Source organism: Dipodomys merriami, unplaced genomic scaffold (genome assembly GCF_024711535.1).
Source record: "Dipodomys merriami isolate MVZ:Mamm:240054 unplaced genomic scaffold, mDipMer1.0.p SCAF_52, whole genome shotgun sequence".
NCBI lineage: Eukaryota > Metazoa > Chordata > Mammalia > Rodentia > Heteromyidae > Dipodomys > Dipodomys merriami.
Genome location: NW_027206091.1, coordinates 5,114,851 through 5,139,636, shown reverse-complemented (window position 1 = coordinate 5,139,636; position 24,786 = coordinate 5,114,851). Strand labels below are relative to the sequence as shown.

Below are 24,786 nucleotides of genomic sequence, written 5' to 3'. Positions count from 1 at the left end.
AAAGTGATTTTGCACCAAAGTGCCTAAGTCCACACTCCATGGTGTGGCTGAGCAGGCTCCAGCCATTCGAGTCCTGGCCTCGTGCATGGTAGACAAGTCTATTCATCCCCAGCCAGCCTTTTAGAACATTTTGTCAGTACAGAGGCTTGAACTCTGGGCCTTATGCTCTTGCTTGGCTTTTTTGCTCAAGACTAGTGGTCTACCATTTTAATCTATAGCTCCACTTCGGTTCTTTTGCTGGTTAACTGAAGATGAGCACAGACTTTCCTGCCCAAGCTGGCTTCAAACTGTGATCCTCAGATCTGAGCCTCTTGAGTAGCTGATAGGTGTGAGCCACAGGAACCTAGCTAAGTTTTATAGGTAAGGATGTTTGATCAATTTACCAAGTCAAACCACATAAATACAAAATGGTTTTGAAAATGGCTAAGAATATTACAAATGCACTGGCAAATTGTTGCTTCTTCTAAGACCCTTTTAGAAGCACATTTTAAAACATTTCAAAAAAGATTACATCATACAGTGGCTTTTCCACTTAAAGGATGTTAACTTGGTCTTAAGAATAAATGAGAAATAATAAAAGCTTAAAACATAATTTCAAAACTAAAGAAATCATATAATACAATCTTAGAACTATTAAAAACAATTCTAAAATCGGGTACCACTGGTTCATGCCTATGATCCCATCTACATAGGAAGCTGAGATCTAAGGATTGCAGTTCAAAGCTAGGGCAGGCAGTAAAGTCCATGAGACTCTTTAATTAAATCACCAAAAAGGAAGTGGAAATGTGACTCAAGTGGTAGATTGCCAGCCTTGAGCAGAAAAAGGGACTTTACCCTAGTACACAGCATTCTACAGGCCTGGGAATGTGGCCCAGTAGCACAGTACTTGAGTAGTTAATATGCCTGAGGCCCTGAGTTCCATCACTAGTACCCTGGGAAAAACAAAAACACTACCACCACCACTCTCTGTTAGAAAAAGCTAGATATTTCTTCCTGAGTTTTATGTGCACTTTCACCTTTTTCAGGTCTGCAGACAGGGGTGACTTGTCAATCGTCAGGCAGGGCTCAATCTTGTTTCGGAATAACATAACAGGATGCTGTGTGCCCAATGTCAACCTCTGCAACTAAGCAACACACGTTAGAAACCAGGACCTACTGTGAGACAGCAGCAGAACTTAACAAGCTGCATGTAACAAAAACCCAGGTATATATGTTCCCCCCAAACCAACAAAATGAAAGGAAGATTATCTTATTACCTCAATGAAGAAAAGGCTGGGAATGGAGCCTATAGGTTAGCATGTGCTCTGGGGTTCCATCCCCACTACCACAATTTTAAAAAAAAAAGCCATTTCAGCCAGGTACTGGAGCTCATGCCTGTGATCCTAGATTCTCAGGAAGCTGATATCTAAGGATGGCAATATAAAGCCAGCATAGGCAGGCAAGTGTGTGAGACTCATCTTCAATTAATCTCCAAAAAGCCAGAAGTGGAGATGTGGCTCAAGTGATAGAGCACCAGCGTTGAGCAAAAAAGCTCAGGCAGAGCACCCAGACCCTGAGTTCAAGCCCCAGGACCAGCAGAAATTAATTAACTAATTAAAGAGCACTTTGTGTGCAGCAGTAATTCACTAGGTAATTGTTAAAAGCATGGCTTCAGGCAAAGTTCCTCATCAGTTTCTCCTGCAACCTTAAATCTGGAAGGAGGAAGAAGTAATTTTAAAAGCCAAGTGTTCTCATTGGTGTAACTTTTTAGGATTTGTACTGTTAAGTACCTGCTGTAGATCAGAGATTCCATCGATTCTCAAAGGATCGGGATTTAAAAACTGCAGTAACCTGTAAAATAATTTTTTGAAATAGTTTTCGCAGATGAGCTATTATTTGAATACTTTCTTGGCAGAAGTAAAACAGACTACAGATGCCAAGGACAGCAAAGGACTGCATGTTATGTCACTTCATTACATTAAGATACCACATAGAAGCCAGGCGCTGGTGGCTCACGCCTATAATCCGAGCTACTCAGGAGGCTGAGATCTGAGAATCGTGGTTCAAAGCCAGCCCAGGCAAGAAAGTCCATGAGACTCTTATCTCCAATAAACCACTAGAAAACCAGAAGTGGTGCTGTGGCTCAAGTGGTAGAGAGGTTGCCTTGAGCTGAAGAGCTCAGGGATAGCGCCCAGGCCCACAGTTCAAGCCCCATGACTGACCAAAAAAAAAAACAAAAAACAAGATACCACATAGGCCATCCACGCCGGTCATGCCAGCTTCCTGCCCCTCATGTAGACTCTAGCCCTAGGCCTACATTTGGGATCAAACAACTCTACTATCCAGAAAATCAGACAGGGAGCCACAAGCACACTCAAGAACCACTGGGATACTTCACTGGCTTTACTTCATAGTCAAGACCAACCTAGGCACCAGTGGCTCGTAGTTGTAATCTAGCTACTCAGGAGGCTATGATCTGATTGTCAGAGTTCAGGGTGATCAGAGCAGGAAAGTTTGTGAGACTCTTACTTCCAATTAAGCAGCACCAAAAAAAAAAAAAAAAAAAGGAAAAACTGCAACTGGATCTATGGCTCCAGTGATAGAATGTTAGCTTTGAGCAGAAAAGCTCAGAGACAGCACCCAGGCACTGAGTGCAAGACCCAGGACTGATACAAAAAAGAAGGCCAGACCAGAACAAACTTGTTCACTACCACCTCGCTAGCTCAGAAAAAAAGAGATTTGAAATTGCTTTCCTTTAGACATGGCCCCAATCTCCATATAGGCAAGCACTAGGACAGCAGCAGAGGACTTCCCAACCATTTTCAGTGGTGGGGACTGGGAAAAACATGGTGTTTAAATATATACATCAAACTGTACTTTTCCCTCAAACCCCATTCTTGTATTTTGGTGCCAGTACTAGGGCTTTGAACTCAGGGGCCTTTGAGCTCCTGCTCAGCTTTTCCAGTTCAGGGAATGGTATATAAACTGATATTGAAACAATATAATAAAGAAGTGTGGGCTGAGATCTAGTGCCGTACCATCCCTATTGCGGGGGAGTTAAGGGGACAGGAGACTATACAGAAACTTTCTGTCTTAAATAAATAGATGGTTCTAAGTAGGAAAATGTTAAAATGCTTACTGGAAATCTACAAGGTTTTAAACATCAGAGATGATAAATGGGTTGCAAGTGGGACATCACTCTACTCTCCTATACCCATCTCAAACACCTTAATCTTTTTTTTTTCTTTTGTGCCAGTTCTGGGGCATGAACTCAGGCCTGGGTGCTGTCTCTGAGCTTCACTTCCCACTTTTTCTGAGTAGTGTATTGAAGACAAGAGTCTCATGGACTTTTCTGCTTGGGCTGGCTTCAAACCATGATCCTCAAACCTGACCTTCCTTAGCTAGGACTGAAGGCATGAGCCAAGGGCACCTGACCCAGACACTTCAATCTTAAGAGCATTCTCCCAGCATATCCGGCTACAGGGTCAAAATGTTCTTCAATATAAGGAAGTCACTACCAACCAAATGGAGTAAGAAGTCATCTGTCATCCCCAGGATGTGCCTGAGGGACAGTAACAAATGGGTCTCAGCCCCTGAGAGACTAAGCTCTCAGGGGAATGGGGCATGCTTTTGGACATGTAAAAACTTGAGGGCGGGGCTGGGAAGTTGGCTCAGCAGTAGAGTGCTTGCCTCGAATGCATGAGGCCCTGGGTTCCATTCCTCAGCACCACCTAAGCAGAAAAAAGCTAGAAGTGGCACTGTGGCTCAAGTGGTAGGGCACTAGCCCTGAGTTGAAGAGCTCAGGGACAGCAACCAGGTTGAGTTCAAGCCCCATGACCAAAAAACAAAAACAAAAGAACTTGAGGGAAACCTGCTGTGTGTGGGCTTTGTTCTCTTGATGCAGACCCCAACACTTTCCCTGCCATTCAAAGATCCAGGACTTCAGAGAAGAAAATGGGGAAGACTAGATTTATAAGTGAGTTATATAGAGGCAATAAATCTAACAGGCCACTGGCACTCACAGACTGAGCAATGCATCAAGAAACAAGAAACAGACCCCAACAGAGGTGGCCAAGGGAAGAGGGCTGATGGTGGCCTTCCAAGGCAAGTCAGGATTCTTGCCAACATGCCACCATCCCTGTGCCCCTCTCTAACCTTGTTGTTGTTACTGTCAGGTGTGAGGTTCTATGAAACCTGCACACCCTCAATTGACCAACTTTTGAGAAAAAGTGTCTTTTCTAGGCTGTCTTTGCTGCTCTGACCAGAAATAACAGATACACGGTTTCTCAGACTTTAGACCGAGTATCACCAAATCCCAGGACCACCTGCTTGTGTCAGACATCACACCATTGCCAGGTTACCCTCCCTAGCCTGTTTTCTTAACCAACTGCCTCAAGGTTACCTGAAAACCTCAGTACACTGAAAGAACAATCCATATAGTTGCATCATGGCTTCTCAGTAAAAGCCATTTAGCAGAACAGGAGATAAAACAAAACTTTCTGATACAGAATAGAAGACGAAATAATTTTTTTTTTGCGAAATAAAATTTAATGTAGCAGGTTATGAGTAGAGTAGTATGAGGAAAGGCTTTCTGTTCTAAGGAAAACAGCCAGTTATCACAGGAAAATCTGCAGGCATCAGGAGGCAAAACAAGGTCTGGGAGGGGGCAAGTCAGATGGCTGCTGAGCCATCACAGGCTGAAAACTCCACGGCAAGCTTGGGCCTAGAGCACAGAGAGGGGGCTGGGATGTAGCTTAGTGGCAAAGCACTTGCCTAGCAAGTGCAACGTCCTGGGTTCGATCCCCACTACCACAAAAGAAAAGACAAAAAAAATACAATTAAAAAAACCAAACGAACAGCCAACCAAACAGAGAGAGGAGCTCATGGTAAGGAAGAGCTCATGCTAGGCCAGGATAGACAGAGGATCTTCATGGGGCCACTGGCTGACCCACAAACCCAATAGTAATATGACACAACCCCAGTGATCTGCCGCAAGCTCTGTCACTCAGGTGCCTGCAGAGCGGGCTGGTGCTTAGAATATAAAATTGTTTAACCTGGTAAAGGCTAGTATGATGTAAACAAACAAGCAAAAATCTCAAGAAGGGACACAAAAATATTTTGTGGATTAAATATGAAATTACTACTGTTGCTAATAAGCAGGACAGAGACAAACTACGAAGAAAGCAACCACCCCACAAACCAATCAACAGCCCTAAAACATCACATAAAACTATTCACCTCACCAAGGGGGTAAAGAGGGGAGGAAAGCTCATTCTACTGGAATAAAGTATCAGACAGAAAAACCTACCCCAGAGAATGGAGACGCCCACAGGGCACTTCCTTGATGTTTTTGTCATGGGAACACCAGTTTGAAACTACATATAGTTTCATTAGAATTAGTTCAATTTAGACCAAGAAAAAAGTTCTTACTTCACACAGACATTTTTCTCATCATAGTCTTTTTTTTCTGCCAATCTCTGTGGCTTCTCATTTGGCTTCTGACTTAAAGCACTAAAAAGCAAAACCATAAAGAAGTTATTTAGATTTGTGAACTCAGGCTAGGAATGTGGCTCAGTGTTAGAGTGCTTGCCTAGTATGCATGAAGCCCTGGGTTCGATTCCTTACTACCACATAAACAGAAAAAGCCAGAGATGACACTGTAGTTCAAGTGGTATAGAGTGCTATCCTTGAGTAAAAGAAGTTCAGGGACAGTGCCCAGGCCCTGAGTTCAAGCCCCAGGACTGGCAAGAAAAAAAGATTTGTGAACTCATTTATTTACCCTATACCTGAAACTATCTGTGTTTTCTGGTGAAAAACTTCAGTCCCTTAGTTTATTGACCTGAGTGATCTTTCCTTTTTTTTTTTGGTCAGTTGTGAACTCTGGGCCTGGGCACTGTCCCTCAGCTCTTCAGCTCAAGGCGAGCGCTCTACCACTTGAGCCACAGCGCCACTTCCGACCTGAGTGGTCTTTGAGACCTCAGAACATACAGGTTTGGCTCTGCCAAATATGAAATCAGTGCTGGCCACATGGTCTGGTCCCAATCACAGCTAGGAGCTCCATACAGGAAACAAAGTAGTAGGGAGAGGACACACAGAATCCTGAAGTTTCTAGCCAGGCACCCATGGCTCACGCCTGTAATCCAGCTACTCAGGAGGCTGAGATCTGAGGATCTCAGTTCAAAGCCAGCCTGGGCAGGAAAGGCTGTGAAATGCTTTTTTTTAGTCATGGGGCCTGAACTCTGAGCTTGGGCACTGTCCCTGTGCTCTTTAGGTCAAGGCAAGCACTCTATCACTTGAGCCATACAGCCTCTTCTGGTTTTCTGGTGGTTAGTTGGAGATAAGTCTCATGGACTTTCCTGCCCAGGCTGGCTTGGAACCACGATCCTCAGATCTCAGCCTCCTGAGTAGCTAGGATTACAGTCATGAGCCACCAGTGCCCAGCTGCTGTGAAACACTTATCTCCAATAAAGCATTAGAAAACCAGAAGTGGCACTGTGGCTCAAGTGGCAGAGCGCTAGCCTTGAGCTGAAGAGCTCAGGGACAGCATTCAGGCCCAGAGTTCAAGCCCCATGACCAACAACAACAACAAAAAAGAATCCTAGAATTTCTTGGGCTTTTTTCCTTATTTATTGCTGTTGATCTGAGGGTGTCCTGAGACAGAATGCTTCCCCATTTCAACCTTCTAGAACATGATAATGTCAGCCCCGTGTACCCATGGGCTCCAGGATCTGTGTACTCAACCAAACACAGGTTGGGAATATTTTGGAAAAACATATCCTGCTTATGCTAGAAGATTTGTTCATTGTCATGATCTAAGCTATGCAGTATAACAACTGCATATAGCCAGGCGCTGGTGGCTCACGCCTGTAAATCTACCTACTCAGGAGGCTGAGATCAGAGGATCACAGTTAAAAGCCAGCCCAGGGAGGAAAAGTCCCTGAGATTCTTATCTCCAATAAACCACTCAGAAAACCGGAAGTGGCACAGTGGCTCAAGTGGTAGAGCGTTCGCCTTGAGCTGAAGAGCTGAGGGACAGCTCCTAGGCCCAGAGTTCAAGTCCCACGACCGACAAAACAAACAAAAACCCAACTGTGTATGTAGCATGTATGTTGTACAAAGCACAGTAAGTAATCTAGAGATAACAAGATATATGAGCATGAGGAGCTCAAGCATATGTAGATTTTGGTATCATCAGCAGTCCTGATAACCCAGATACCATCACCACCCCCTCACCCCGACACATACATGCAGATAGATGCCTAGGGCTGAGTATGTAAAACCCAGTGCAACTTAGGCTCCAGTCAGATCAGAAAATTTTCTAATTGTACCTTGCTGCTGGTATATCTGGATCGGCATATATGGTGATGCCTCTCTTTGTAGGCCAGTCCACTGACGATTCAACACCCTATAAACAAATTCAGAAAGAACATATTTGTTGAACAGGACATAGTCTTCTGGAGCCAGGCACTCCATGGTGGCACATGCCTGTAATACTAGCTACTCAGGAGGCTGAGATAAAAAGGACTGTAGGTGAAAGCCAGTGCAGGCAGAAAAGTCCAAGTAACCAAAAAAATGCCAGGTTGGAGGTGTAGCTCAAAGGATAAACCATTAGTTGTGAGCAGAAAAGCCAAGAGAGAATGTGAATGAAGTTCTGAACTTCAAGCCCCAATACCAGCACATACAAAAAAAATATAGTCTTGCAGGGGCTGGGAAGGTGGCTCAGTGGTAGAGCGCTTGCTTTGCATGCCTGAGGCCCTAGGTTCGATTCCTCAGCACCACATAAGCATAAAGAAAAAAAAAGCCGGAAGTGGCGCTGTGGCTCAAGTGGTAGAGTGCTAGCCTTGAGCTGAAGAGCTGAGGGACAGCGCCCAGGCCGAGTTCAGGCCCCATGACCGGACCCCCCCGCCAAAAAATAAGTATATATATATATATATATATATATATACACACACATATATATACAAATATATATGTATATATATGTATATACACACACACACACACACACACACACACAGTCTTGGAACTAAATTTCTGTGGAAAGTAGTCACATTAACGAGCATTTCAGGTAATTCCCTTGCACACAGATAAGGACACAAAATTGGGGATGGTGATGCCATCACTAGAATCAATGGATAAATATGACTAAACCACAGGTAGCTGGTACTACAGATAATTAGTCTTAATATGTCTTGCAATTTAAAAAGCTGGTAGCCAGGATAGTACAGAAATTAAGTATTAGAATATTCTAGGGCTGGGAAGGTGGCTCAGTGGTAGAGTGCTTGCCTTGCATGCTCGAGGCCCTGGGTTCGATTCCTCAGCACCACATAAGAAAAAAGAAAAAAGCCGGAAGTGGCGCTGTGGCTCAAGAGGTAGAGTGCTAGCCTTGAGCTGAAGAGCTGAGGGACAGCGCCCAGGCCCAGAGTTCAGGCCCCACGACCAGACCCCCCCCCCCAAAAAAAAATAGAATATTCTAGAAATGCCAATTTTTTTTTTCATGGGGCCTGAACTCTGGGCCTGGGTGCTGTCCCTCAGCTCTTCAGCTCAAGGCTAGTGCTCTATCACTTGAGCCATGGCACCACTTCCGGCTTTTTCTGCTTATGTGGTGCTGAGGAATGGAACCCAGGCCCTCGTGCATGCAAAGCAAGCGCTCTACCACTGAGCTTCCTTCCCAACCCCAACAAATGCTGATTTTTACATATTTGCTCAAATGAGCATAAAGACCTAAGTTTTTAAAGACAAGGTCTCCCTATGGAGTCCAGAATGACCTTTTAACTCTTGATCCACACGCCTCAGTGCAGTGAGGGTTACAGATATGTGTATGGGGTCCTGAGTGCTAGGATTACAATTACATGCCATCGTGTCCAGCTCATAAATATCCAATTTCATAGTTACCCAAAACAAAAGCTTGGTAAGAGGAGAACTGAAGTTATGTGTTTAAAATACAAGCAAGCCATGGAGCTGGGAAGGTGACTTAGTGGTAGAGTGCTTGCCTTGCATGCATGAGGCCCTGGGTTCGATTCCTCAGCACCACATAAGCAGAAAAAGCCAGAAGTGGTGCTATGGCTCAAGCAGTAGGGCACTAGCCTTGAGCTGAGGGACAGCACCTAGGCCCAGAGTTCAGGTCCCATGACTGGCAAAAAAATAAAAATAAAATAAAAAACAAGTAAGCCAGACACCAATGGCTCATGTCTGGAATCCTACTCAGGATACTGGGATCTGAGTATGGTGGTCGAAAGCCACCCCTGGCAGAAGAGTCCCGGTGCAATTCTCATTTCCAATTAACTACTCAAAAACCAGAAGTGGCACTGTGACTTAAAGTGGTAGTGATAGAGTGCTAGCCTTGAGAAAAAGAGCTCAAGGACAGCACCTAAGCCCTGAGTTCAAGGCCCAGGATCAACAAAACAAAGAAAAAAACAAGTAAACCAGAAATCTCTTATTTTGTCATAAAGATAACCATGTTAGCCCAGAATTTCCAAACAGAAATCAATTTTGGGTCAATATAATAGTGCCAATACCATATGAACTTCAATGAGCATTTAAGAATGTAACCCTGGTTACTTCTCTCAGAGAGATGCAGTGCTGCTTTGCTTCACAAGTCCTCTTAGGTGAGTCTCTCAACGGATCCCTGTCACATTTCATAGCTTTATCTGAGGAAAAAAAAAAAAGGTAATGGCTTGAAAAACATAGATAGGAAAAGGACAAAAAAAGAAGTACAACAGAAACAACTCTTATAAAAAATGCTTTAGCATTAAACTTTACTTGGAAGGATTAAAAGTTAAAAACTGTCAGGTGCTGGTGGCTCACACCTCTAATCTTAGCTATCAGGAGGCTGAGTTATGAAGATAGCAGTTCCAAGCCAGCTGGGGCAGAAAAGTCCCCACAAGACTATTATCTACAAATAATCACCTAAATACTGGAAGTTGAGCTGTGACTCTAAGTGGTGGAATGGAGGCCTTGAGCAAAAGAGCTCAGGGAGTTCAAGCCCCACGACAGACAGACAGACAGACAGACAGACAGACAGACAGACAGACAGACAGACAGACAGACAGACAGACACACACACACACACACACACACACACACACACACACACACACACACACACACACACACACACACACAAAACAACCAGAGTTATAAAAGTTCCCACACCCACGTGGTTAAGAATGAAACAGCATTTGTTTCCTCAAATGCCACAGGCTGTATTTTCCAATGAAGGCCACAACTTTGTGTGTAACACTCAAGCTCTTCTGACTCCCACTGGCAGAAACAAACCCAAGTGCTGCTACAGGTCACAAGTATGCCATGCGCACATCCTGCTCTCTCCAGTGCACACTGTGTTGTGCTGTGAGGAACCCAAGCAGCCTCAGTGAATGGCTGCTGTGGGTGCTCTGGGTGACAGCCCCTAGAGAAGGGCTCCTGTGGTATCTGTTCTCAACTGCTGACTACACACAGCACTACAAGATGGTCACAGGTTCTCACCCCTGCATGTGGGGAGCTGTGTACTACAAAGAATATAACTGATTGCAAACTAGAATTATGTCAGTCATGGATTCAGAACCTCAACTGTGATTACCCCCTCTCCTTTTTTGTGCAGATACTGAAGCTTGAATTCAAGCCATCACCGTCTCCCTTAGCTTTTTTGCTCAATACTGGGGGGCTCTACCATTCTGAGCCATGCCTCCACTTTGGACTTTTGTGTATTTGCTGGTCCTGAGTCTTGAACTCAGGGACATGGCGCTGTTCCTGAGCTTTCCCTGCACCCCCAAGGTTAGTTACCATTTGAGCTATACCTTCAAGCTTTTGGGTGGTTAACTGGAAATAAGTGCCTCATGGACTTTGCTGTCTGGGCTGGCTTCAAATTGTGACCCTTAGATCTGAGCCTTCTGAGTACCTAGAATTACAGCATGAACCACAGATGCCAGACTTCTTTGGACTCTTTGCTGCATAGATAACAGACTCACATATTTGTGTGCCTGGGCTGGCTTGGAGCCACTGGTGATCTTTTTTTTTTTTTTTTTCCAACTATGCTCAAGAAGTCAATCGAGGGGCTGGGAAGGTGGCTCAGTGGTAAAGCACTTGCCTTGCATGCTTGAGGCCCTGGGTTCGATTCCTCAGCACCACATAAGAAAAAAGCCGGAAGTGGCACTGTGGCTCAAGTGGTAGAGTGCTAGCCTTGAGCTGAAGAGCTGAGGGACAGCGCCCATGCCCAGAGTTCAGGCCCCACAACCGGACCCCAAAAAAAAAAAAAAAAAGTCATTCGACTTGATGAGATCACTAATTCCAGATATAATCTGCTAAAACTCTCACAGGATGAAATGGACAATCTAGGTAAGACAAGATGTTTTATAAAATCAGAACCAATAATTTACAGCCTTCCAAAACAGGTCCAGGTGGGTTCACTGGTAAGTTCAACCTAACACTAAAGAAAAAAATGTAGGGGATGGGAAGGTGGCTCAGTGGTAGAGTGCTTGCCTTGCATGCCTGAGGCCCTGGGTTCGATTCCTCAGCACCACATAAGCAAAAAGAAAAAAGCCAGAAATGGCACTGTGGCTCAAGTGATAGAGCGCTAGCCTTGAGCTGAAGAGCTGAGGGACAGCGCCCAGGCCCAGAGTTCAGGCCCCACAACCGGACCAAAAAAAAAAAAAAAAGAAAAAGAAAAAGAAAAAAAAAAGTAGCAATTTTCCATGGTTTTCCAGAAGATGGAGTAGGTATTTCCTGATTTGTTCTATGAAAGTAGGATTAACTAATCAATACTCAAACTAGAAAAAGACAATAGAAGAAACTCAGACTAACCCTGCCATGAGCACAGATGTGAAACTTTTTTGACAAAACACTGGCAAATCAAATGCAACCATGTGGGGCTGGAATGGTGGCTCAGTGATAAGAGTGCTTGCCTCGCATGCATGAAGCTTTGGGTTCGATTCCTCAGCACCACAGAAGCAAAAAAAGCCAGAAATGGAGCTGTGGCTCAAGTGGTAGAGCGCTAGCTTTGAGCTGAAGAGCTGAGGGCCAGCGCCCAGGCCCAGAGTTCAGGCCCCACGACTGGCAAAAAAAAAAAAAAAAAGCCAAGCATGCGTGCAAAGATACCATCAAACAAATGAGAAGACAAGCCATAGACTAGAAGAAATATTTGTAAAAGACAAATGTGGCTAGGTGTTGGTGGCTCACACCTGCAATCCTAGCTACTCAGATCACAGTTAGAAGCCAGCCTGGGCAGAAAAGTCTATGAGACTCTTGTGTGTGTGTGTGTGTGTGAAAATGCTGTACAGAGGAGTTACAATTACATGGGCAAGGTAATAAGTACATTTCTTATCAAGCATTGTTGTCTCCTCCTTTGTTTCTCCTTCCCATCTCCCACCCCCACACGTCCCCCTACCCCCTGCCAAAGTTGTAAAGTTCATTTTTCAACATAACGACTTGTACATCTCATTGTTGCAATGGGTCCACCTGTATCCCTATTTAAACAATTTGTTTTTTCCTTCCCCTCCACAAATTATACCAACATCAAATACAGTGAAAACGGGTTATATCATGGGGGAGGGACATACAAAGCAACAAAGAAATCATCTTATAAATATATTAGAAACAACAGCAAGAAAGAAAAAACATTTGAGTCCTTAACTTGGGGTTCATTTTGCTTATCAACTTCTCTGACCATTTCTGCTTGTTTCAGACATATACTAGTTATTGCAAAGAAGGGAAACCATGGGACCTATGTTTCTTTGGGCCTGGCTTACTTCACTTAATATATTTTTTTCCAAGTCTTTCCTTTTCCTAACAAATGGGGCGATGTCATTCTTTCTGATGGAGGCATAGAATGTGGTATATATACCACATTTTCTTGATCCATTTATCTACTGAGGGGCATCTGGGTTGGTTCCATATCTTAGCTATAGTAAATAATGCTGCAATAATGCTGGTAGCTTTAGTATGGTCTTGTTGGTGATCATTGGGGTAAATGCCCAAAAGTGGGATTGATGGGTCATAGGGAAGCTCTATGTGGAGTCTTGAGGAACCTCCATAATACTTTTTTTTTTTTGGGTCCGGTCGTGGGGCCTGAACTCTGGGCTTGGACTCTGTCCCTCAGCTCTTCAGCTCATGGCTAGCACTCTACCACTTGAGCCACAGCACCACTTGCGGCTTTTTTCTTTTTGCTTATATGGTGCTGAGGAATTGAACCCAGGGCCTCATGCATGCAAGGCAAGCGCTGTACCACTGAGCCACCTTCCCAGCCCCCTCCATACTACTTTCTAAAGTGGTTGAACAAGTTTACACTACCACCAACAATGCAGTAGGGTTCCCTTCTGTCCACATCCCCTCCAGCATCTGTTGTTATTAGAGTTCTTGATTATAGCCATTTTAACTGGGGTGAGGTGGTAGCTCAATGTTGTTTTGATATACATTTCTTTTATGGCTAGAGAGGTTGAGCATTTCTTCATGTGTCTATTGGCCATCCTTCTTTCCTTCAGAGAAGTTTAAGTCTTTAGCCCACTTATTTATTGGACAGTTGTTTCTTTGAGGATTTGATGTTGGGGGATTTAATTTTTTGAGTTCCAGGTATATTTTAGATATGAGACCCTTATCTCCAATAAACTACTGTGAAATAGTCAGCAGTGGCATCATGGCTCAAGTGGTAGAGTGCTAGCCTTTAGCAAAAAGCAGCTTGGGGACAGCACCTAGGCCCCGAGTTCAAGTCTCAGCACCACCCCTTACCCCAAAAAAATCTGAAAAAGAATTATTAACCAAAAAATACAAGAACCTTTAAAATTCAACAATAAGAGAACCAAGAGTATAGCTCAAACAAAAGAGCTATGAGCCATCAGCACCTGGCTCATACTTTTATTCTAAGACAAGACATTGGCAGGTTGTCCAGGCGGGCCACAAACATGCCATTCTTCTGCCTCCACCTCCCAAGTAGGTGGGTTGACAGGTGTGTGTCCAGTGCCTTTGTATCCTTTTTGTGTATGCTGGTACCAGAGCCTCTCATTCTCACTTAGCTCTCTTGTTCATACTTGGTATACTACCATTTGAGCCACACCTCTAGACCAACATTTTACTAGTTAATGGGAGATGGGAGTCTTGAGGATTTTTCTGCCTATTCTGGCAAAAATCACAATCTTCCAGTTCTTAGCCTCCTGAGTAGGTAGGATTACAAATGCGAGAACCAGCACCTAAGTTTTGCACATTACAGTGAAATATTAAGTACAAACTACAGGACAATCACTGTTAGCATAAATTGATTTGATTTTTTTTTTAATCAGTTGTGGGGCTTGAACTCTGGGCCTGGGCGCTGTCCCTCAACTCTTCAGCTCAAAGCTAGTGCCCTACCTCTTGAGCCACAGCACCACTTCTGTCTTTTTCTGTTTATGTGGTGCTGAAAAATCGAACCCAGGGCCTCATACATGCGAGGCAAGCACTCTACCACTGAGCCACCTTCCCAGCCCTTCCTTTTTTTTTTTTTTGGTCAGTCGTGGGGCTTGAACTCTGGGCTTGGGCGCTGTCCCAGCGCTCTTCAGCACAAGGTGAACGCTCTACCACTTGAGCCACAGCACCACTTCTGGTTTTCTAGTGGCTTATTGGAGATAAGAGTCTGCCCTGGCTGGCTTTGAACCATGATCCTCAGATCTCAACCTCCTGAGTAGCTAGGATTATAGGTGCGAGCCACCCGAGTCTGGCCATTAAGTTTTTTTAAAGGCAGGAAAAAACCCTTCTAAGCAATATTTATATTCTTTTTTTTATTGTGAAAATACTGTACAGAGGGGTTACAATTACATGGGCAAGATAATGAGTACATTTCTTATCAAGCATTGTAGCCTCCTCCTTAGTTTCCCCTTCCCATCCTCCCCCTGCCCCTCAAAATTTATATTCTTTAGATGGTTCCATGGCTGGCTTGAGAGGTGAAGCACCCAAGCCCTAGACGTATGTGTGTGTGCACGTGCGTGCACACCTGCTCATACTATGCATATAGCATTATTATCTGCTGCCTGGAAAATAAACCAAAGATGTAGGACTCACCCAGCATCACAGCAGTTGGCCCTCGCTCACCAGCAACATCCTTGCACCATGAATGTGGGAGAGATTGTGCCAGAAAATTGAGACCATGTGAATCTGAAAAGAATCAACTCCAAAGTTAAAACATGAGATGGAACTAAAACAAAAATGTAAGCTGGCTGGTTTACTTCCCCTACTCTTGCTTTAGCATATCGGAGAGACCTAACAAGGAAGCTAAAATTTAAAATAGGAAAGAACAGTGTAAATTTCTTTCCACAGTCCATGACTAACTCTTCTCATACTTTTATGTTAAGTATCATTTGCTATAGATAGCTCTCACTAAATAGTGCTTAAAACTGTAAATATTCAAAACTATATTCTCTTAAATTATCTTTAAACTATAAACATTTGGGCTGCTTGAAAATGTAACTCAATATTAATAGGAAATTGATTTTTTCCCCCCTGGCTTCATAAAGACAAATTGTAGCAGCTTTAGAATCTCAAAACCTGTCACAGGCTCATTAGAATCAAAGGGATCATTAAACACCACATAGGGCTTGGAATAGGGAAGGGCTTGGCAACCACTTCTATCCATGTACCAGGGCAAGAAGTTAAGACAACGGTGACCCACTCACTCTTCATTGCCTGAAAGTCTTTTCCTTGCCAAAGCATTGGCCACAGAGTAAACGCTGGATTGGAAAGGGACGTGGACTTTATACTGAGTGTTGGTTTCTCCAAAGAATCACGCTTTTTATTCTGCATAGGTGACACGTAATAAGCAAAGTTCTTTGCCACCAAGTCATCATTCACACAAACCTGTAAAATGTGAAACATTTCAGAGATAACAGGACAAGTGTAGTCAGGGGACTGGCAAGTGTTCCAAACTTAGCTAGAACTCTATCTACAGAAAAATTGTTTTACATGACATGATTTGATAGAAACATATCTTGTCTCCAGTCTAGTATTGGTCAACTAAATACTTCTTACCAGCTGCCTGTCAAGAAAATAGCAAGATGCTGATCACATATATGGTATATAACATGTGAACACCGTTATATGTTACAGACTGTGATAGACAATTTGCTCCAGGAAAGTTAGAATGAACTTGTGACTTTAAATGAGCATCATTATTCCACAATACTGTGAATTTCTGGAAATTATGTAATCACTTAATCACAATTAAAAAAAAAAAAGAACCTTGGGGAAGGGAGGGAGGGAGGGGATGGTAGGGGGAAAACAATGGAGGGGGTAACAATGTTCAAGAGGAAGTGTACTCATTACCTCACTCATGTAACTGTAACCCTCTGTATAGTATCTTTACATTAAAAAAAAAAAAAAAGAAAGTAGCAAGAGTCTGAATGAAAGACTAATGGAAAGCTAATGAATGCGACCTGGCTAGGAGAGATCTGCTAGGAGGGAGATCACTAATGATAAAAGAGAAACTACTGGGGCTGGGAAGGTAACTCCGTGGTAAAGCGCTTGCCTTGCATGCCTGAGGCCCTGGGTTTGATTCCTCAGCACCACATAAGCAAAAAGAAAAAAGTCGGAAGTGGCGTTGTGGCTCAAGTGGTAGAGTGCTAGCCTTGAGCTGAAGAGCTGAGGGACAGTGCCCAGGCCCAGAGTTCAGGCCCCACAACCGGACCCCCCCCCCAGAAAAAAGAGAAACTACTAAATTATATTTTATCAAAACTTGAAACTTTGCTGAACTGAGAAATCGTCCTGATCTCCTCTCACAGGGGCAAGAGCCACAGCACCCAGTTGGTATCTGAATCCTTTATAATACAAGTTACATATAAGAAAATCTAGGGGTTAAAAAGAGCACTAACACTATAGCAAATGAAAATAGTCTTAACATTTTACAAACATCACTATAGGAACATTATTTCTTGTCCATTACAAAATATTTTTAGGTAGTACTATATTTTTTGTTTTTTTTTCTGTCGGTCATGGGGCTTGAACTCTTGGTTTTGACACTGTCCCTGCGCTCTTCAGCTCAAGCCCAGCACTCTACTACTTGAGCTACAGAGCCACTTCCAGTTTTCTAGTGCTTTATTGGAGATAAGTCTCATGGAGTTTCCTGCCCTGGCTGGCTTTGAACCGTGATCCTCAGATCTCAGCCTCCTGAGTAGCCAGGATTACAGGCGTGAGCCACTGGTGCCTAGCAGCAGTACTAGGTTTGAATAAGGCATTATGCTTGCTAGACAGGCACACTACCACTTGAGCCAGCCCCTACTCCTTTTTACTTTTAGTTTCCAGATAAGAGTTTTTGCCTGGGGCCATCATATACCAAGATCCTTCTGTTCACAGCTCTCATATACCTAGTACCCAGCTTTTTTGGTTGAGATGAAATGTTGCTAACTTTAGCCCAGACTGGCCTTGAACCATAATCCTCCATTCCTCTGCCTCTTGAGTAGCCAGGATAAAAGCATGAGCCACTGTGCCCATGCCTAAATAAAATACTATCTTAATGAATGCTGAAGTAATTGTTTTAAGTAATCAAAAGAGGAAGTCTGGAAGTGTAGTTCAGTGTTAGAACCTTTTCCTAATGTGTGATAGGCCCTGGGTTCATCTGCCAGCACAACAAATAAATAAGTTCAAAGAAGAAACTAGCTAATTTGTAAGCCAGACCTTGAAAGATTAAGGTATTTCTAGGGCTGGGAGGTGGCTCAATGGTAGAGTACTTGCCTCGCATGCATGAGGCCCTGATTCAATTCCTCAGCACTAAATAAGCAGAAAAAGCTGGAAGTGATGCTGTGGCTCAAGCAGTAGAGTGCTAGCTTTGAGCTGAAGAGCTGAGGGACAGCGCCCAGGGGCCCAGAGTTCAGGTCCCACGACCGACCAAAAAAAAAAAAAATTTCTATCATGTGTGAACTTCCTGGTCATTAAAGTAAAACCTCAAGTAATTTTAATATTTAAAAAATACAAGGATCTCACTTACCTTTTCATTTTTTATTGTTGCATAGAGGTAAACCTCGAAAGCATCTTCTTCCACAGCACATAATTTGGCCTCAACCTGAGTAGCTGCTAAATGAAAGCACAAATGAGCTTATATTAAAAGCGTAATTAAAAACTGCAGTCTAACATCTGTAATCCTAACTACTCAGAAAGCTGAGATCTGGAGGATCACAGTTTGGGGTCAACCTAGGCAAAAAACTCCCCTAGACTCTAGCTCCAAAAATAACTAGCTAAATGCCAGGCTGGAGGCATGGCTTAGCTGATAACAGTGCCAGCAGTAATGGAAAAAGCTGAAAGTCCAAGTTCAAACCTCAACACACATATATATGCATATACATACTATGGCATCATGATGATTTCCAACTAGTCAATCTCTGCTAACTATGTATTCACCGGCACCAAAAAGGCCAGCAACGACTGTGAGCAGGACAGGCTCTCAGGCAGAGGGCAGATGGAGTGGACAAGCCATGGAAACAACTCTCCTAACTGGAGTAAGCCTCCACCTTTTGTCCCATCAGCAGCATCTCTACTACTACTTTACAAATGCCTCAACACTGGGGTCTTCTCTTCTTCCCCAGTGACACTCAAATCCAAATTCTCGGGCATACTGTTTCCACTGAGTGCCCCTTTGCCCTCAATGTGCCAGCAAGAGTGACCTATTGGTCACCTAATGACCAAACAGCAGCTCTGCTAAATGGACTGCCGCACACTGTGCCGAGCCCTTTGTACACCTCTCTATGCTTCACCATCATCGCAGTGCTCGAGGCAAGAACTGGTGGTGTCACACAAAGGAGGGGACCTGAGCCTACCCAGAAAGGGGCAGGTAGAACCTAACCTCAGGCCACCGGCCTCTTCCTCACCCAAGTCCTCCAACACCTGTGATGGTCTCAAAAGAGCTCAACCCCAATCCTGACCACCACTTCCCAGCTCATAGCATCTGCTTTTCCCTACAAAAAGAAACTAGGCTTTTTCTTGACTCTTGCCTTAATACACATATCTACATTCTTTTAGATTTGTGTGTGAGTGCACACACATGCATGCACACTGCTATTGGGTCTTGAACTCAAGGCTTGGGTATTATCCTTTAGTTTTTGCACGAGGCTGGTGCTAGATCACTTGAGCCACAGCTCCACTTTTGGCTCCTTGCTGGTTAATTGGAGATCAAGAGTCTCACAGACTTTCCTGCTTCAACTGGCTTTGAGCCTCAGTCTTCAGATCTCAGTCTTCTAAGGAGCTAGAATTTCAGGTGTGTGAGACACCTGGCCCCTTTAAGCTTTTTTTTTTTTTTTTGCCAGTCCTGGGGCTTGAACTCAGGGCCTAAGTACTGTCCCTGAGCTTCTTCTCAAGGCTAGCACTCTACCACTTGAGCCTCAGCGCCACTTCCAGCCTTTTCTGTTTATGTGGTAGTGAGGAATTGAACCCAGAGCTTCATGCATGCTAGGCAAGCACTCTACCACTAAGCCACCTTCCCAGCCCCCTTTTAAGCAAGCTAAGAGACAGGGGTTATTACTGCATAGGGTCCTTCTATATAACCAGACTATACAAATTTAACACAACTTTTCTGATTTCAGCTGACAATGACTGGTGTCCAGCTCTACCTGTAGTTGCAAGAACACAGGGACTGTAATACTTAGCATGGAAGCTGCTCTAATAAACATGGAGCCATTAGGAGGAGGGTGTAAAGACTCAGGTAAGAGTCTGACAGATAAAAATCTCAGCTGGTACATCCTAAACCCCTTGCCAGCAGACAGGAAGCCCACAATGGGTGTCAGGTCAAAGTAGGCAGTAGTGAACACAGCTGGTCTTACCTCTTAGAACACTCTGGAAGTACTGAATAGCTGCACTGTCCCACTTCTTGGCAGGGCTGAAACAGTAGACAGACTCAACTTTATTCAATAAAATTCCTGGCTCGTACACTAACATCATCTGGCAGACAAGACCCTGGGTGTTTCTGCTATTCCCTAGCAGAGTCATGAGCCGGTTAGCAGACAGTATGCTCAGGGCTGCTCTGTGGGGGAAGACTCTCACACTATTGGAGCTACCACTGCACTGCAGAGACTCGAGACACACAAACCCTGCTGACATGACCCAGCCCAACACATAGCACTTTCTGCAGCAAGAACACTGTCCCCAGAGTTACCAAGTGTCCAGAACTAAAGTATGAAAACTACAACCATGAAAAACACTAAAAAACTAAAAGGAAAGGTGCACATATTAGTAAATGGCTTCAATATAGCTTTGTAAACTAATTTTACAAATGAAATAGTATTACAAACTTTTCATGAAACGCTCTACAGCTGGGCAAAGTGGCACAAGCCTATAGTTCCAGCTACTTGGGAGATGGAAACAGTAAGATCACAATCCTAGCCAAGTCAGTGTGCGACTTTACCTGAAAACAAACTAAAAAACAAAACAAAACAAAAAAAAACTGGGCTGGGCACCAGTGGCTTATGCCTGTAATCCTAACTAGTCAGAAGACTGAGGAGATCATGCTTCAAAGCCAGCATGGGCAGGAAAGTCCATGAGATTCTTATCTCCAATAAACCACTAGAAAACCGGAAGTGGCCACATGATCACCACCACCAACAAAAATGGTTCTCATAGACTTTCTTACCTGGGTTGGCTTCAAAATGCAATTCTCAAATCTCAGCCTCCTGAGTAACTAGGGTTACAAGTGTGAGCTACCAGTACCCAGCTGGAAGTTCAGTCTTGGTAAGACCACACGGCCTCTTATGAGGGTGGCATGGGGCTAGAGAGGAATGCAATCAACATTCATTCTTTTTTGGGAGGTAGGGGGCGGGGAAACAGTCTATGTTTCCTGATTTGGTCAGGGTTTCCTATGCCCAAGAGACACACACACACACTTCATCCTCTCAAGCAGCTGGGACTACTAGTGCTGGCTACTATGCTTGGCTAATGCTTTTTTTTTTTTTATTATGATCTATGAACTTATGTCTTATGGTTTTCTTTACAGTGAATTCACTACTTTTTGCAAATTCAAAAAACAGACAAAAGGGCTGGGAAGGTGGCTCAGTGGTAGAGCGCTTGCCTTGCATGCATGAGGCCCTGGGTTCGATTCCTCAGCACCACATAAGCAAAAAGAAAAAAGCCGGAAGTGGCGCTGTGGCTCAAGTGGTAGAGCGCTCGCCTTGAGCTGAAGAGCTGAGGGACAGTGGCCAGGCCCAGAGTTCAGGCCCCACAACTGGACCAAAAAAAAAAAAACAGACAAAAGCACAGAACTCGGGGCTGGGAAGGTGGCTCAGTGGTAGAGTGCTTGCCTTGCATGCATGAGGCCCTGGGTTCAATTCCTCAGCACCACATACATAAGCAGAAAAAAGCTGGAAGTGGCGCTGTGGCTCAAGTGGTAGAGCACTAGCCTTGAGCTGAAGAGCTGAGGGACAGTGCCCAGGCCCAGAGTTCGGGCCCCACGACTGGCAAAAAAAAAAAAAAGCACAGAACTCAGTTCTCCTCCAGTAATAGGGTTGTTCAGGTATCCCATGGCCCAGGGGCAAGTTTGACACCCACAGACCCAGAATTCACCTCCTGCCTCCTACAAAAGACAGGCCTATAGTCAGTTCAGACCTTGTACAGAGCAAGTGGTTTCAAATGAACACCACACACTTAAGGCTCTTCTCAGGGTTCACCAAGTCAAAAAGCAATACTTACACAATTTGTGCACTGTCTTCACAGAGGTCAATGTGTAATGTAACAGGTTTTGTGCAGTAAAGTCTGAATTTTTTGGCTCTATATGGAAGCTTCATGAAAGATTCTACTGCAACTCTGATACTTAAAAGGCAGAAAAGATTATTATAAACAAAAATTAGACACAAATTCATTTGACTATACCTATATTAATATATTTAATGTAAAAACACACAGAAAGCCAGGTGGCTGGTGGCCCACATTTGTAATCTGAGCTACTCAGAGAGCTAATATGTAAGGTTCATGGTTCAAAGCCAGCCAGGGCAGTAAAGTCCATGAGACTTATCTCCAATTAACCAGCAAAAAGCCAGAAGTGGAAGTGTACCTAGAGGTAGAGCATCAGCCTTAAGGAGAAAAATAAAAACAAGGAAGCAAGAGTGTGAGGCCCTGAATTCAAGCTCCAATTCATGCATGTATGCATACATTCATACACGCACACAACACAACATTTAAGCTAGTAGCATGACTCAAGTAGTAGAGAACCAGCTTACAAGCATGAAGCCAAGTTCAAACCACAGTACAAAAACAACATTTAAAGAGTGTAAGGCAACATAAATACATACATACTTTTTAGATTTTACTGGTATAAACTTGGCAAAATCCACAAGGAAGCACTCTGCCAGATAATGGTCTGTTGAAGAAACTATTGACTTAATAATGGCCCTGCACCAACACTTCAGCTCCTGACAGTAGACCACGCAAACCTAAAAGAGGAAAAGTAAGGCTTTCTTTTCTACGATCAATGTAAAAATCTCTATAGTCATAATGAGAGAACTAAAAGTTCCTTTCAAAACTGCTTTGGGGCCAGGCGCCAGTGGCTCACGTTTGTAATCCTAGCTACTCAGGAGGCTGAGATCTGAGGATCACAGTTCAAAGCCAGCCCGGGCAAGGGAAGTCCCTGAGACTCTTATCTCCAATAAACCACTAGAAAACTGAAGTGGTGCTGTGGCTCAAGCAGTAGAGAGATAGCACCCAAGCCCAGAGTTCAAGCCCCACAACGTGGTGCTGTGGCTCAAGCAGTAGAAAGGTAACGCCCAAGCCTAGAGTTCAAGCCCCACAACCGACCAAAAACAAACAAACAAACAAACAAATTGCTTTGGAGCTAGCGCCAGTGGCTCACGCCTGTAATCCTAGCTACTCTGGAGGCTAAGATGTGAGGATCATGGTTCAAAGCCAGCCTGGGCAGGAAAGTCCCTGAGACTCTTATCTCCAATCAACCACCAGAAAACTGGAAGTGGAGCTATGGCTCAAGAGGTAGAACATTCGCCTTGAGCTGAACAGCTGAGGGACAGCGCCAGAGTTCAAGCCCCATGGCTGACACAAAACAAAACAAAAACCCACAACACTTTGGAAGCCCAGAGCTGAGGTCTAACAAGAGCTCAAGGGGCTTGAGCTCAATCTGGCTGGAAGCACCCAGGCAGGAAGTAATGAGACTCTTGTCTATAGTTAGCCATCAAAAACAAATGTGGAACGATGGCTTAAGTGGTGAAATATTAGCCCTGAGCAAAAAAGCACTTTCCACAAACTATTCTGAATCTTTTTTTTTTTTTTTTTTTTTTTTTGGGTCTGGTCGTGAGGCCTGTACTCTGGGCCTGGGCGCTGTCCCTCAGCTCTTCAGCTCAAGGCTAGCACTCTACCGCTTGAGCCACAGCACCACTTCCAGCTTTTTTCTTTTTGCTTATGTGGTGCTGAGGAATCGAACCCAGGGCCTCATGCATGCAAGACAAGCACTCTACCACTGAGCCACACCTTCCCAGCCCCTCTATTCTGAATCTTAAAACAGTCTAAGAACCTAGCTCCAAAGTAATGATTAAAAGCGACTAAATATTCGAAAAACTTTCATCTGTTTTTTGTTGTTGATGGTCATGAGGCTTGAACTCAGGGTCTAGGCACAATCCCTGAACTCTTTCGCTCAAGGCTAGCATTCTATGACTTTGAACCACAGAGGCACTTCCAGTTTTTCTGGTGGTTCATTGGAAATACGAGTCTTACAGCCTTTTCTGCCCAGACTGGCTTTGAATCCTGTTCCTCTTGAGTAGCTAGGATTGCAGACCTAAGCCAACAGCACCCAGCACTTTCTTCATCTTAAGTGCACAATATTCTACGTTTTGAATAGTGTTTCAAGGCAGTTATTACCAGGCAAGGTGATGTGTGTTTGTAGTATAAAGACTTGAAAGGATGAATCAGAAGAATCTCAATTTCAATGTCTGCCAGAACTACATAGTAAGACCCTGTCTCAAATAACAACTAACTGTAAAGAAACAGTGACTAAATCACAATCAGATACATACCTGTCCTTCTTCCAAGATCAATGGTTTTATTTCTATATCCTGACACATGTGATCATAGAAATCATTCATGGCACTATTTAATTTCTGATAGTCGACTTCATTATCTGAAAAGTTCCCAGATCCTTTGATAATAACCCAGAAACAACCTGGATCTTCAACCTGTAAAGTGTTTAAAATGAAAATAATGCATGATTTAACAGTGAAATTTTGAAATAATAAACCTTAGAATGACAAAACTTTTAAGTCCAATGATCAAAACTCTAAAGTCTGAGGCTGGGAAGGTGGCTCAGTGGTAGAGTGCTTGTCTTGCATGCATGAGGCCCTGAGTTCGATTCCTCAGCACCACATAAGCAGAAAAAAAGCCAGAAGTGGTGCTGTGGCTCAAGTGGTAGAATGCTCGCCTTGAGCTGAAGAGCTGAGGGATAGTGCCCATGCCCAGAGTTCAGGCTCCAGGACTGGCAAAACAAAAAAACAAAAAACAAAAAAAAGCCCTCTAAAGTCTCAGAGTCAGCTTGCTGATTAAGTCCCTACCCTGGGTCCCCTGTTGGCAAAAATCTGTTAAGTTTCTATTTCCCCATATATTGTTTTCCTGGTGTGATGTACAAAGTCCTACCCTAGTTGCTACAATCTACATTGTTCTGACTCTCCCCCCAATTCCTGTAGTCCACATACTTCTTCTTGGAATTGGCCCTACTCCCAAACTCCCATAGTCCATGTAATGTGACCCATGCGACTGGCCCCTAAAATTCTGTTTAAATTCCACTCACCCCTGTCTACTGCTGCTGCTTCCATTCCTGCTTGGAGCAGTCCAGCAGGTCTGTCACCCAATAAAGCCTTGAGCCAGTATGGGTCGCTCGCTTCT

General features: G+C 43.9%; 1 protein-coding gene across 6 annotated transcripts in view; it reads right to left on the bottom strand.

Moving 5' to 3' along the window:
• Positions 1–24,786, bottom strand: part of Tdrd12 (tudor domain containing 12) — a 51,197-nt gene that overhangs the window by 22,420 nt on the left and 3,991 nt on the right. For 5 of the 6 annotated variants that reach the window (XM_069998548.1, XM_069998551.1, XM_069998550.1 and 2 more), the window contains exons 2-13: positions 23,925–24,083; positions 22,201–22,337; positions 21,598–21,717; positions 19,740–19,795; positions 17,915–18,000; positions 15,612–15,792; positions 15,001–15,093; positions 9,541–9,629; positions 7,308–7,384; positions 5,410–5,490; positions 1,770–1,830; positions 1,017–1,124 (exon numbers count right to left, since the gene is read on the bottom strand). In XM_069998548.1, coding sequence (XP_069854649.1) covers positions 1,017–1,124; positions 1,770–1,830; positions 5,410–5,490; positions 7,308–7,384; positions 9,541–9,629; positions 15,001–15,093; positions 15,612–15,792; positions 17,915–18,000; positions 19,740–19,795; positions 21,598–21,717; positions 22,201–22,337; positions 23,925–24,083 — 1,248 coding nt within the window. The remainder of the gene's footprint in view (positions 1–1,016; positions 1,125–1,769; positions 1,831–5,409; positions 5,491–7,307; positions 7,385–9,540; positions 9,630–15,000; positions 15,094–15,611; positions 15,793–17,914; positions 18,001–19,739; positions 19,796–21,597; positions 21,718–22,200; positions 22,338–23,924; positions 24,084–24,786) is intronic. The other variant, XM_069998549.1, reaches the window with a different exon arrangement.